The sequence below is a fragment of the Podarcis tiliguerta genome (assembly GCF_965153285.1).
Source record: "Podarcis tiliguerta genome assembly, chromosome: 16".
Taxonomy (NCBI): Eukaryota; Metazoa; Chordata; class Lepidosauria; order Squamata; family Lacertidae; genus Podarcis; species Podarcis tiliguerta.
This window is the reverse complement of record NC_139549.1, coordinates 24,992,162-25,006,990: the sequence shown is the minus strand read 5'-3', so window position 1 is coordinate 25,006,990 and position 14,829 is coordinate 24,992,162. Positions and strand designations below refer to the sequence as shown.

At 48.3% G+C, this 14,829-nt stretch overlaps 1 protein-coding gene across 3 annotated transcripts in view; it reads left to right on the top strand.

The window, feature by feature from the left end:
* Positions 1-14,829, top strand: part of POLE (DNA polymerase epsilon, catalytic subunit) — a 56,063-nt gene that overhangs the window by 6,674 nt on the left and 34,560 nt on the right. For 2 of the 3 annotated variants that reach the window (XM_083417503.1, XM_083417504.1), the window contains 13 exons: positions 1,594-1,735; positions 1,931-2,011; positions 3,284-3,391; positions 4,055-4,165; positions 4,841-4,926; positions 5,171-5,290; positions 6,747-6,879; positions 8,056-8,169; positions 9,838-10,050; positions 10,666-10,773; positions 11,579-11,707; positions 13,508-13,610; positions 13,749-13,895. In XM_083417503.1, coding sequence (XP_083273629.1) covers positions 1,594-1,735; positions 1,931-2,011; positions 3,284-3,391; positions 4,055-4,165; positions 4,841-4,926; positions 5,171-5,290; positions 6,747-6,879; positions 8,056-8,169; positions 9,838-10,050; positions 10,666-10,773; positions 11,579-11,707; positions 13,508-13,610; positions 13,749-13,895 — 1,595 coding nt within the window. Of the gene's footprint in view, positions 1-1,593; positions 1,736-1,930; positions 2,012-3,283; positions 3,628-3,974; positions 4,166-4,840; positions 4,927-5,170; positions 5,291-6,746; positions 6,880-8,055; positions 8,170-9,837; positions 10,051-10,665; positions 10,774-11,578; positions 11,708-13,507; positions 13,611-13,748; positions 13,896-14,829 lie in introns of all 3 variants that reach the window. The other variant, XM_083417505.1, reaches the window with a different exon arrangement.

Genomic DNA, 14,829 nt, shown 5'->3' with positions numbered 1-14,829 from the left:
GGGTCAAAAAGACCCATTTGAGCCATCTTGTGGTGATGGAGAACCTCCATACTGTGGACCAGATTGTGCCCGCCAGGTCTCCCCATTTGGCCTGCCAAACTGCTTTGGCCAAACCGCAGCCACATGCCATACATCTGAGGTCCTATATGACATCAGTAATGGAGCGGATAAAGACATGCCTGGTCCAAAAGGGGCTTTGCAGCCACTGCTGATCAGCTGATCACTGGGACTTCTAAAGTGCTGTGCCTTTGCTGGCATGGTTTGACTTCATTGCATGGGTAAATGCAGGTTGCCTGACATCATTGTGATGACTTGTGGTAGACAGGTGGGGGATGCAAGGATGTGGCCCACTGAACAGATGCAGTTCCCTGTAAAAAAATATTATTTGATTTTAAATAAAATAAACAAAATACAAACAATTCAAAGTCCAAATATCAAGACTTCTGACTTCCCCCCATCCTTTCCATGGGTCCTAATGATAATACTTACAACTGGATATTAATATTTAGAAGAGTTTGGATTTGATATCCCGCTTTATCACTACCCTAAGGAGTCTCAAAGCGACTAACCGTTTCCTTTCCCTTCCTCCCCCACAAAAAACATTGTGAGGTGAGTGGGGCTGAGAGACTCAGAGAAGTATGACTAGCCCAGGGTCACCCAGCGGCTGCATGTGGAGGAGCGGGGAATCGAACCCGGTTCCCCAGATTACGAGTCCACCGCTCTTAACCACTACACCACACTGGCTCTCTGTGGGGAAAAAAATCCAAATTTTTATCGTCCTAAATTACCCATACTTTCTGTTACTTTACAAGTGTGCTCAAAATCCTGCTAATGTTTTAACCTGCGTACAGTGGTCTCGTATGTAAATTATAAACTTTTCCCATTCCTTATTTCTTGTCTTCTTGATTTCTGAGCTTCCCAGTTAATTTTGCCTAGTCCATCAACTTGGTTTGCCATTCTTCTCTAGTCGGGGTTGTTTCTTTCTTCCATCTCTGGGCTACGGACAGATGCAGTTCCCTAACCCAGCTCTATTGCTTCCTCCTCACACAGTTTCTGGCTTATTAGAAATGAGGTGTGTGTGTGTTTAGACTCTCACGGGATTATCCTGGTGCAACCCAGAAAGGTGATCTGCTGCTCTAGTTACTAGTCCATGAACTGGGAGTGTCCCCAGCAAGCCTCAAACATTTCTTCCAGGCTCTGCCCAGACTCGTTGCTGCCAAGCCAATAGGGCTGTTTTCCACTGAAGATCTCTCATCCTTCGGCTCTCCCATCAAGCAAGCCACAAAGGTTACAGAGCCAAACATCTGGAGGCTCTATAAAGAATTCTGCATCCAAGTGGGAGACTGGAAGAACCAGATCATGGGCCTTAAATGTGGTTCATGTACATTTCTGAGTGATGGGGAAAGAAGCCCCAGAGAATCGGTTCCCGCACTGCTGCAACTATCAATAGTAGTAATCATCATCATAATTATACCGCTGATATGCCAAAATGGCTTCTAAGCCATTTACAGTTGCAGAACAATACTTCATTTGCTTGTCAATCCTGTGTGCAGGTAGTCCTGATAATCTAAACCAGTTCCTTCTCCTTTGCAGTGCCCTTGTTGGGAACAGCCTGTCCAGCAAGGAGGAGGCTCCCTCCAAGAAGACCGCTGACCAGATGGACAACATAGTGGACATGCGGGAGTACGACGTCCCCTACCACATCCGCCTGTCGATTGATCTGAAGATCCACGTGGTGAGCGGCAACTGGGGGAGACCCGTCTTCTTTCCTACCTTGATTCCCGAACGGCTGGATACAAAAGCATTGTGCCAAAAGTTCTAAAAATGCATTTCCAGATTTTTAATTGTGGCGGGTAGGGGTTGAGCCTTTGCTACTGGCCGTGGACCCTACCTTGGCGTGATTCTCCCGGTTCCTCTCCTCCCATGACAGGCTCACTGGTACAATGTCCGCTACCGAGGCAGCAGCTTCCCTCCTGAAATCACCCGCCGAGACGACCTGGTTGAACGGCCAGTGAGTATTCCTGTGGGGCAGAGCTCCTGTCTCAGCACCTGTGTGTGTGTGTGTTTCCTTCAATTGCCAGCTTTGTTTTGGTTTTTTATGCTGCATCTGTCACCAATAGCCAAATGTCTTCAGGATTCCTGGGCGCTGTGTGAGTCTACAGTCTGGGTGGGGAACCTGAGGCCTAAGGGCAGAATGAGGCCCTCCCTAGTTTATCTGTTTTGCCCCTCAGGACTCTCCACAGGCCACACCTCTGGCCCAACCTGCTGTTAGTATTTGGCCCTCAGAAAGTTACCCATAAAGGCATGTGGCCCTCAAGCTGAAAAAAGCTGCCAGTCCTGGGCTCTTCTTCTTTGGCAATCACTCGTAGCCGAGTAAGATTGTCTTCCATAAACACGGTTTTAACAGTGAGTCCGCAAGTGACTGGAGGCCAATTCTGGATCCACACATCCTTCCACAGTGGGGAGAGATGGAGGTTTCCAGGCAGAAGTTGATCACAGTGAGGGTTTGCCAAGCATGCCTTCATCTTAGTTCCTTTCCACCTTTCATCCTGAGTTCAAGCGTCTTCAAAGTCTATGAAACCTTTGATAAAGGCTGTTCTCCAACTGGAGCACTCGCAGGCCAGTGTTTCCCAGTTTTCGGTGTTTATACTACGTTTTTTTAGATTTGCCTTGAGTCTTTAAATCTCTTTTGTTGACCACCAGCATTACACTTTCCATTTTTAAGTTTGGAATAGAGTAGTTGCTTTGGAAGACGATAATCAGGCATCTGAACAACATGACGAATCCAACGAAGTTGATGTTGAAGAATCATTGCTTCGACACTGGGGATCTTTGCTTCTTCCAGTACACTGGCATTAGCTCGCCTGTCTTCCCAAGTGATGTGTAAAAATTTTCGGAGACACCGTTGATGGAATCTTTCGAGGAGTTGGAGATGACATTTATAAGCGGTCTGCGTTGATAAGTGGTCCAGGCTCTACAGCATCCCAAAGCCTGTGGGCCCAAATGTCTCTAGCGCCTCTAGCATGGGCCAGGTGCACTTGCAGGAAGTGGGTTAGGCAGATCAAGGGTGGAGAACCTGTGGCCTTCCAGCTGCTTATTGGACTACAACTCCCATTATCCCTCTTGGCCACGCTAGCTAAGGATGATGGAAGCTGGAGTCCAACAAGATCTAGAGGGCCAGAGGTTCCCACATCCCTGTTGTCGATGAAGAGGTGTTATTGCTGTATTGCCCTGAGTGGAGCCCAGCATCTGGTAGTGACTTGGAAATTCCAATTCTTCCTAGGATCCTGTCGTCCTGGCCTTTGACATTGAGACCACCAAACTCCCTTTAAAGTTTCCTGATGCAGAAACGGACCAGATCATGATGATCTCCTACATGATTGATGGCCAGGTAAATTGGGGCAGCTGCCTCCATGGCTGGCAACGCTGCAGAACAAGCCAGAATAAATGCCCCCCTTAAGCCATAGAAATGGAAGAGTATGGAACGGCAGGCGGCCCTGAACTTCAGGCTCCCAATAGAAGCATAGAACAGGAGGTGGTTTGGGAAGGTGTTTGTGGTGGGGTGGAGAAAGAGTCTACTGCGGGTTTTGTTTTCATAGTCAGGATTTCCTACTCGGTAACATCTTAGTGGGGACGCAGGTGGCGCTGTGGGTTAAACCACAGAGCCTAGGACTTGCCAATCAGAAGGTTGGCGGTTCGAATCCCCGCGACAGAGTGAGCTCCCATTGCTCAGTCCCTGCTTCTGCCAACCTAGCACTTCGAAAGCACGTCAAAGTGCAAGTAGATAAACAGGTACCGCTCCGGCGGGAAGGTAAATGGCATTTCTATGAGCTGCTCTGGTTTGCCAGAAGTGGCTTAGTCATGCTGGCCACATGACCCGGAAGCTGTACGCCGGCTCCCTCGGCCAATAAAGTGAGATGAGCGCCGCAACCCCAGAGTCGGCCACGACTGGCTCTTTACCTTTAACATCTTAGTGAGAACTGATAAGGTAACGTCGGTTTACTCTTTGTTGCTTCAGTTAAGCAAAATTCCCATTTCGCTTCTTTCTTCCCAGGGTTACTTGATCACAAACAGAGAGATCGTTTCAGAGGATATTGAAGATTTTGAGTTTACTCCCAAACCAGAGTATGAGGGGCCTTTCTGTGTCTTTAATGAACCAGATGAGGTAGGTAGGCTTAATTTTGAAGGCCAGTTTCCCCTTAAAACCACAATACAGTGAAATCGCGGAGTTCCATTGGAGTCAGGGGGTTTTGGTCACACATTTCGGGTCCTGTTTGTTACCTTTAGCGACATGAGTGTGTTCTGCATAGCCATCGTTTTGCTTGTAAGCCTGAAGGCAAGGACTATCTTGTTTTGTGTGTAAACCACTCACGGAGCCCTTTTCTTCTTCTTTTGGCAGAAGAGCAGGGTACACAAATGCTGTAAATAAATATAGAAAAGGGGGGTTCTATATATACTGCTCCCCCATTATTTTACCCTCTCCGATCACCAGACTACATAATTTGGAAATTTGAACAAACCACCATGCAGATAAATGCACCTTTCCCAATGGTTGCAGAATGTGAGAGGTGGTGTTTGTTGGACACACATAGTACCTTTGGTTCCCTGGCAGAAAAGCTGGTCATAAGAAGAACCTAGCAGGAGAGGGGATTATTGGTTTGTTGTTCATATTTTTACTAGGTATTTTGTGATTTTTATATTGTAATTTTATGTTGTGAACTGCCCTATGAGCTACGGATGAAGGGAAGTATGCACATCTAATTAACAACAACAAGCATCTGGACCATTGACAATAAATGGCCTTTTAAATTTGTTTTCCCTCCTCTTGTTTTAAAATCAGGCCCACCTCATCCAGAGGTGGTTTGAACATGTTCAGGAGACCAAGCCAACCATCATGGTGACATACAACGGAGACTTCTTTGACTGGTGAGAATTGAGTGAACTCTGTTCTTGAGCCTTGTGGGTGTCCAGCTTTTTAAATTAAATTGGGTTATTTTCATTTTAATGGGAAAACCATGCTTTACCTTCTGGGGAAACGAGCTGGCCAGCAAACTTGCATGCTAACCTGCCCTACCCCTGCAATGACCAGCTGCAGGAAGTTTTTGTTGCAATGCCTAAATAGTGAGATCTGTAGAAGCTCTCTAGCTTATTTTGCTTTATCTGTCTCCAGGCCCTTTGTGGAAACCAGAGCAGCAGCTCACGGGCTAAATATGCAGCAGGAGATCGGATTCCAAAAGGACAGCCAGGGGGAATACAAAGCTCCTTCATGCATCCACATGGATTGTCTCAGGTACATGATTCTCAGCCCCTCTCACCAATCTCTTTCTTGGGGCTTAGTCTGATGGAGGTGGAAAAGGGCCCAGCCTTCATGGCACACCCAGAGAAAACAATTTGTATTTGGCACCTCGCTGCACCATGCTTTTGACTGGTGCCCCATCCGCACTCTATATTTAAAGTGATGTCGTGCCACTTCAAAGAACCTCCCCCAAAGAATCCAGGGAAAAGCAATTTGCTAAGAGTGCTGCTGTTCTCCTTTTGGGGTCTTCCATTTGTCACTCAGTAGTTCCTGACAGAGTCAGGAAGGATGGCAACACTGTATATATATTTTTTCCACTGTCCGGCAGTTAATATCGCATGACCGTCCCTCATTTCTGATTAACATGCGTACAAAAGCAAAGGATGCTTCATTGCTACACTTGTACCCTTTGTCTGGGGGACGCGGGTGGTGCTGTGGGTTAAACCACAGAGCCTAGGACTTGCTGATCAGAAGGTCGGCAGTTCGAATCCCCACGACAGGGTTAGCTCCCGTTGCTCTGTCCCTGCTCCTGCCAACCTAGCAGTTCGAAAGCATGTCAAAGTGCAAGTAGATAAATAGGTACCGCTCCGGTGGGAAGGTACAAGGCGTTTCCATGTGCTGCTCTGGTTTGCCAGAAGTGGCTTAGTCATGTTGGCCACATGACCCAGAAGCTGTACACCGGCTCCCTCAGCCAATAAAGCAAGATGAGCGCCGCAACCCCAGAGTCGGCCACGACTGGACCTAATGGTCAGGGGTCCCTGTCCCTTTACCTTTACCCTTTGTCTAATGCTGATCTGCCCAGAACAGTACGGATCACATTAGACACAATCCTTTCTATTTCGTGAGTTGTCTTCTCCTTTTGTTTTCCTTTGGCTGGGGTACGTCAGGGAGAAAACAGGAACCAAGTGCTTCAGTTGTACTTTTTCAATAAATAAATAAATAATACTCTTTGAAAAGAAGCCTCTACCATTTCATTTGACACAATCCCAACTAGACATCATGTTGTGTTAAGATACAGCTTTAAGCAGCCATGGCTACACACACACACACACACACACACACACACACACACAACCCTGGGAACGGTAGTTTGTTAAGGTTAGCAGATCCTATTCCCCTCAGACCTTCAGTTCCCAGAGTGGTTGAACAACCAATCCCTCTATGCAGGGAACTTTTCACATCAGACAGGGTCACGGTAAGGTGTAACGAACTATCAACACGCCCAAGAAGCACCTACAGCAAACAAAAAGCATGCCAAGGTTCTTCAGCAGACATTTCAGTTGGAGCAGGACAGAAGGTTCCCTGGATATATAGGAAGTGGCCCTAGCCTTTGACTTGTATTCCAAAGTAAGCTTAGGTTGACTCTGTCTCATAATACTTCTGCCCTGCTCATTGTAAACTGGGCTGCCTCTCCCGATTCAGCAACCAGTGCTGTGGCTTCTGTTGGCAGGTGGGTTAAGAGAGACAGTTACCTCCCAGTGGGAAGCCATAACTTGAAAGCGGCAGCCAAAGCGAAGCTGGGCTACGACCCCGTGGAGCTGGATCCTGAAGAGATGTGCCGGATGGCTACTGAGGAACCTCAGGTACTTCGGTTACCCCTGTGCGATTCTGCCGTGTGTTTTCAACTGGGATCAGCCATGGCGGATTCCCAACAATTAACGGCAGAGGGAAAAGAGAAGGGGTACTGGAAGGAGTTCCCTTGGCCTGCTGTGCCCCTATGAGGCCCTGGCCAGAATTCACCCTCCAACATCCAGGAGGATTGGATAACATGTATAGGAATTGTGCAGCTGTGGTTGCAAATGTAACAGTTGATGCAGTGCACTCTGGCATCCCTGCAGAATCTAGAACAATTTGGCTTTCGCTGTAAAATAAAATGCTAATAGTTTGACAACCAGAGAGAGAGAGAGAGAGAGAAATTTCTGCTGTAGACTTAGGAATTGGAGAAGCTCTAAGGGAGGTTTCTGATATTCAAGGCTTGCTCACAATTCCAGCCCCCTCCGCCTTTGTGCATGTGATACTTCAGAGCAATTTAGAGGGTTTATGTGCTCCACGCAGAGAATCATGGCTTTCTAGGTGCAGAATGCTAGAGCTGTACATTTAGGGAGCTATTCCTTTAAAGCAATCTTCTCTCCGCAATCAGTTTTTGTTACGTGGTAGAATGTCAAGTGCCTCTAAATGATTAAACCACCATCAGCCAACATGCATTGCACAGGCCAGCAAGGGATAGTTGGGCATCTGGACAAGCGCCTAGAGACCTGTAGGCCTGGCTAGGGCATAGCCGTGTAGCTTTCCTGTCTCTCTTGACATTCTGCTCCCTGGCTTTCTAGGCTAAAGGCAAGATCACACCAAGAGCTAGAAAAGCTGTCAGTGGAGTGTAGCCACTGTATCGTAATTTGAACTTGATTTGTGACTCACTGGCCCAAAAGCTTGATCACCAGTGGATACAGCTTCTTAAAAGGATAGTAATAATTGTGCTATCAAATTGGCTTTCAGCACAGACCATTTTCCATTGTTGCTGTTTTTTTAATTGTTAACTTTTACATGCAGCCAATGATCCTTTTTTTCAGTCAGCACTCCCCATATAAATCAAGCTGCTTAAATGAATATTTGCATGTTGGCAACATGCAGACCTTTTCCTTGGATGGGGAGGAGGAGGCTGTGTTGAACTCATAGCGCCTGCTGATCTTCTTCCTGCGCTCAGATGGAGCCACGCTTGCTGGCAATTTGCAAAATGCTTCCATGCTGCTTCCTTCCTCCAGACTCTGGCCACCTACTCAGTGTCCGACGCTGTTGCTACTTACTACATGTACATGAAATACGTCCACCCTTTCATCTTCGCTTTGTGCACCATCATCCCCATGGAGCCCGATGAAGTGAGTAGAGTGGAGCCCAAGGCTCAGTTGCTTCCTTATTTTGTAAAATTTAAACACCAGTTGATTGTGTTTTTTTAAAAAAACAAACAAACCCCAAAGCAGTTTGCAAAGAGAATAAAACAATAAAATTATTGGCAAAACAGAAGAGGCCTTCTCAGTAGTGGCACCTGCCCATCAGATGTCAAGGAAATAAACAACTATCTGACTTTTAGAAGACATCTGAAGGCAGCCCTGTTTAGGGAAGTTTTTAATGTTTGATGTTTTATTGTGCTTTTAATTCTGTTGGAAATCACCCAGAGTGGCTCGGGAAACCCAGCCAGATGGGCGGGGTATAAACAATAAATTATTGTTGTTGTTGTTACTTATTATAGTAAAAAAAAGCTCTATAAAATGCTTACCAGATAAAATCAGCAATAAGCTATAAACAGATTAAAAGTTATACCAACATTTTACATGTCCGAGAAAGCTTGTCTGCACAAAAATGTTTTTAGTAATCACCAAAAAGAGTACAGTGAGGGTCTCTACTAATGTAGATTATCTCACTATATGTGGCCCCTTGGTTGTTCCAAGATTCCACTGTCAGACAGATGTTTTTTAGTCTTTCAGGTTGGCCTGGGCAATATATCAAAATATGAGGAACAGCCCACGATGTCAGCGGTGTATCACGGGTGAAATCGCCACCCCTCCCAAGTCCCTCTGCTAGCAGCGTCTGCTAGAGTTCCTTCCAGCAGTGCTGCTAGCAGAGGGGACTCAGGAACGGTAGCGGTTTTACACACAATACACCGCTGAGTGACACTGCCCCTCATACGATGCAGAGGGAGAAACAAGCGAGTGTCGGCGAGGCACCAATACAGCTTTTTCTTCCTCTGCATCTTTGAACTGCTCAACTGAGGAGTGTACAGCTGCCCTTACCTCAGCTGAACAGTTAAAGGCGCCCCCAGCCCAGCGCTGGCTCCCGTGAGCTCTGTGAAACTGCTCAGCTAAGGGGAGCATGGTTGGCACTCCCTGCAGCGAACAGTTAAAGGAGCCCTGAGGCTCTGCCCACTCGCCCGTGAGTGGCAGGAACGCTGGGGCTGACTCAGCTGCAGAGCGGGAACCTTCCCGATCCCCAGCTGAGCTGCGCAAACAAGCTGCGTTGTCCGAGCCCATGAGGGCCTGGGTGAAACCACCTCGGTTCCTGAGGTGAGAGCTGGGGCAGTTTCACCAGGTGCCTTACAGGCAGAGGCCGATGCAGCTTGTTTTTTCAACATCATGGTACAGTGGTGAGAACTTAATTCAACATCAGGTGAGAACCTCATTCTGGAGGTCCATTCTTAACCTGAAACTATCCATAACCTGAGGTACCACTTTAGCTAATGGGGCCTGCCGCGCTGCCGCCATGCAATTTCTGTTCTCATCCTGAAGCAAAGTTCTTAACCCGAGGTATCTCTGGGTTAGTGGAGTCTGTAACCTGAAGTGTCTGTAACCCGAGGTACCAGTGTATATCGCCAAACCGATACCTTTGGCTGGCGATACACCGCAATGTTTAAAAGCTGTTATCGCCCAGCCCTACTTTCAGGTACCTGAAAGCTCTCTGGCTTGATTTCCCCCCCTCCCCTGCGAGATACCAAATTCCCCCCCTCTAAGTTCCCTTTTGCCATCAGCCCTCCTCTCTCTCTCCCCCTGCAGGTGCTGCGAAAGGGCTCAGGGACTCTGTGCGAGGCGCTGCTGATGGTCCAGGCCTATCACGCCAACATCATCTTCCCCAACAAGCAAGAGCAGGAGTTCAACAAGCTCACCGAGGATGGGCATGTGCTGGACTCAGAGACCTACGTCGGGGGGCACGTGGAGGCCCTGGAGTCGGGGGTCTTTCGCAGTGACATCCCCTGCCGCTTCAAGATGGTACGAGTCCCGCCCTGGAAGGAGACTTCTCGAAAGCTCATGGGGGGCGGCAGGGGGTGCCAGGATAAATCCCCGCCCCGCCCCCGTTCTTGCCAGACATAAACCGGGTAGCTACAACAAAGTCCAAATTGTCCCCCAAAAAGAGAAGTGTCTGACCCCATGAGGCTGGTGATAGAACATCTGCTGTGCATGTAGAAGGTCCCAGGTTCAATCCACAGCATTTCCAGGTGAAACCCAAGAAGAGCCAGCTGGATCAGGCCCATCTAGTCCAGCATCCTGTTCTCACAGTGGCCAACCATTGGGAAGCCCAAAAGAATCTGAGTGCAAGAGTAACTCCTCCGCTGGTGATTCTTCCCGGCAACTGATCTTCCAGAGGGAGGGAGCACACTTCCCTGTAGCTGGTGGCCAACAAAGGCTGCTGGAGGAAGAGCTACGACCCGATCTTGTGGATTACAAAGAGCATAAGACTTTCCTTTGCAGATTTGTTTCCGCCTGCCCCATGTGGCGCCATGTTCCCCCGGTGATTTCAACTGCACTGTCTTTGCCTGGGGAGAATCCTTGGTGAAAATTTGTCACACTCATGTCCTTCCCTCCCACCCCGGTTGTGTCTCTTAGAACCCTGCTGCCTTCGACTTCCTTTTGCAGCGTGTGGAGAAGACTCTGCGCCACGCCATTGAGGAAGAGGAGGGAATACCCCTTGACCAAGTGACCAACTTCCAGGAGGTAACCTTGTAGGCCAAACAGCCGTGTCTGCATAGGAGGAGGCAGCAGTAGCAATGGAGTTGTTATAGTCCTGACACAGCTCCTTCACTCTAGTTTCTGTTCATTTTAAGCATCTAGCTCCCCCCGGTCCCCAGGTTATCTTGGCTGTTCCTTCCTTCTTTTCCCCTGCTTCAACCCTTTGCTTCCCCAACCCCTTAGCCTTGGCCACCAATCTGCTGCTATGTACTACATTGAACTGTCCTTGGAGCCACTTGTGGCCTACGAAAGGCACAGTCCTGGTACATGTGTGGTGTAGGGATGCAGGTGGTGCTGTGGTCTAAACCACTGAGCCTCTTGGGCTTATTGATCAGAAGGTCGGCGGTTCAAATCCCTGCGACGGGGTGAGCTCCCGTTGCTCTTTCCCAGCTCCTGCCAACCTAGCAGTTCAAAAGCACACCATTGCAAGTAGATAAATGGGTATTGCTGCCGTGGGAAGGTAAACGGTGTTTCTGTGCACTCTGGTTTCTGTCATGGTGTCCTGTTGCGCCAGAAGCGATTTAGTCATGCTGGCCACATGACCCAGAAAGCTGTCTGCGGACAAACGCTGGCTCCCTCGTCCCGAAAGCCAGATGAGCACCACAACCCCATAGTCGCCTTTGACTGCACTTTACCATCTAGGGATCCTTTACCTTACCTTACATGTGGTGTTCTTTTGCCGGGCTCTATTGCATTCCGAAGAGCATGGTAAAGCATTGCTCTCCTAGGCAAAAAACAACAACCCACCTTATCCTCTTGCCTGCTTTCCACTGCTTCCTCTGGACCACAGGTTTGCGATGAAATCAAAGTCAAATTGAACTCCCTGAAGGAAGTCCCCAACAGGATTGAATGTCCTCTGATATACCACCTGGATGTGGGGGCCATGTACCCGAATATCATCCTAACCAACCGGCTTCAGGTGAGTGAGGAGTTTGAGCTCCTTGGCATTGGGTACTAAAGTCTAAATCTCTGCTGTAAGAACTGTGGCCTCTTAGACTTAAATCTGCAGCCCTCTGGACGCTCTTGGGCTCCCAACTCCCAAAGCCCCAACTAGCAGGGATTTGATTTAATATTTCTATTCCGCTTTTCCAACGGCCAATGTTGAGCTCAAAAGTGGTTAACAATAAGCACACTAGCATTAAAAAACAAGCATTGCAATCACTATGGTATCAGACACAATAACAAGCCGCACAGTTAAGATTTTGGAGTGCTATTTCAGTTTGGAATTTTTGGAGTGGGTGGAGGGATGCTGTCTTTCTCTTTGGGAGAATCAGAGTGTGAATTATAACTCGTACTATAAGAAAGCTGAACAACATTGCCTTCTTAATAAGAGACAATATATATGGAAGTTTCCCTGTGCCGGTAATGGACTCCCAGTTTGGGGTAGGCACTCCAGGCAACCTCTTCCTCAATCTCCTTCACAAAGAGTTGCTGCCTCTCTAGCAACAAGGATAGTAGTAGTAGTAGTAAACCTTTTATTGGCATCACATATAACATCCAGAACAAATCAATACAGAATTACCACTTCCCCAGTGGCACAAAACATTTGCTAAAAGAAAGGAGGCAGAGCAGTCTATCGTCACATCTCTTGGAATAGAGGGAAAAGGCCAGTGTTGCAATGTTCTCCCTAGTAAGAGACTGCTGAATTATTATTATTATTATTATTGTCATTATTATATCATTTATTCCCCCTCCCATCTGGCTGGGTTTCCCTAGCCACTCTGGGCACCTCCCAACAGAATATAAAAAATACGATCAAACATCAAACATAAAAAACTTCCCTAAACAGGGCTGCCTTCAGATGTCTTCTAAAAGTCAGATAGTTGTTTATTTCCTTGATATCTGATGGGAGGGCATTCCTCAAGGCAGGCACCACTACCGAGAAGGCCCTCTGCCTGGTTCCCTGCAACCTCACTTCTCGCAGGGAGGGAACCACCAGAAGGCCCTCAGAGCTGGACCTCAGTGTCCAGGCTGAACGATGGGGGTGGAGACGCTCCTTCAGGTATACTGGGCTGAGGCCATTTAGGGCTTTAAAGGTCAGCACCAACACTTTGAATTGTGCTTGGAAACATACTGGGAGCCAATGTAGGTCTTTCAGGACCGGTGTTATATGGTCTCGGTGGCCACTCCCAGTCAGCAGTATGGCTGCCACATTCTGGATTAGTTGTAGTTTGAGTCACCTTCAAAGGTAGCCCCACATAGAGTGCATTGCAATAGTCCAAGCAGGAGATAACCAGAGCATATGAATAGATGGTTGGTGGTTGCTTGAGAGTATGCAGCGCAGGAGAGGAGGGCTGGAATAGAGTGCTCTGTCCTCTGCTGCCCATAGTATCTGTTTGAGTTCAAAACACAGGTGCAGCAGGGCTTTGGCACACACAGTAAACATCAGGGAGGCTCACCTGGCACCTGCCTTACATATCTTTAGGCACCAGGCCAAAACATTCCTCTTTTCCTTTTAAACTGAGGGTTTCTGTTAGTTGTTATGGTACATACGTTTGTTTTTAGATTTAAACTGCCCTGTAAACTTCGGCTGAAGGATGGTGTAGAAATTTAATAATTGAGACTTAATCCCGCAAAAGCATCCTGGGTCCTGGGTCTACCTGCTGCTTTCCTAGAGGCAGGATCCAACCTTGCCTGGCCTAAAAACTTACTTTTATTTATTTAAATGTACTTGTGCCTTTATTCCCCCCCCCCCTCTGCTTTGCTTCCCTCCCTTCAGCCCTCGGCGATGGTGAACGAGGCCACGTGCGCCGCCTGCGACTTCAACAAACCAGGCGCCAACTGTCAGCGGCGGATGACCTGGCAGTGGAGAGGAGAATTCAGTGAGTCTTTTCCCTTCTGCTGACTCGTATGCAACTTGGCGCGGTTCCTCTGCTGTGTATAAAACCCCCTCTCGCAGTCTGGAGTGATTGTCAGCTGAGTTGTTTCCTCCCCCCACCCCTTCTCTTTTCCCCTTGCAGTGCCCGCGAGCCGCAGCGAGTACCATCGCATCCAGCAACAGCTGGAGTCGGAGAAGTTCCCCCCTCTCTTCCCAGATGGACCGCCCCGGGTGTTCCACGAGCTGTCCCGGGAGGAGCAAGCGAAATACGAGAAGAAGCGCTTGGCAGGTGAAGGCAAACCTTTTTTTCTTCTTCTTTTTTGAAATCATTTTTACAGTGGTACCCCGCAAGACGAATGCCTCGGAAGACGAAAAACCCGCTAGACGAAAGGGTTTTTCATTTTCTGAGGTGCTTCGCAAGACGGATTTTCCTAAGGGCTTGCTTCGCTAGACGAAACAGCCCTGCCTCTCCTGTCATGGCGACGGTCGCACGCTCGCTTCCCCGCTCCTCCAGCTCCCTCCCACCTTCCTGCTGACGGCTCCTCCAGCTCCCTCCCACCTTCGGCCGACCTTCCGGCTGCCTCGTGCTGCTGCCCACCGCCCTCGCGCACTCCCCTCAGGAGCTGTTGTCGCCAGCAGCCAGCGCCGCAGCCGGAGTCGCGCTCCTGAGCCCCGCCGCCCTCCAGCAGCCACGTTTCGCGGTGTCCACAAGGTGCGGGTGAGTCCAAGGACCGGCTGCGGCAGCTGCCCTGCTTCTCCCCACCCCTCCCCACCGTGGTGCTTTGCAAGACGAAAAAACTCGCTCTACGAAAAAACTCGTAAAACGAATTAATTTCGTCTTGCGAGGCACCACTGTATTTGAATGTATATCCATATATAGAGAGATGGCTTGAATCTCGCGACTTCCCCCCACCCCTTCCATGGTTCCTATTATCAACATTATCAACTGTATTTTATTCCTTTCTCTATATTTTCTATCAATCCAAATTATCCATGGTATTTGTTGCATTACAAGTGGGATTAAAATCCTGCTAATGTTTCCATCTGCTTGCAGTGGTCTCCTAAATAAATTCTAAAATTTTTCCCATTCTTTAAAAAAGTTTTTGTCCTCTTGGTTCCTGAGTTTTCCAATCAGTTTTACCATTTCTGCATAGTCCAACAGCTTGGTTTGCCATTCCTCTCTGGTAGGGACTTTGTCTTCCATCTCTGAGCTGATAAGAGAG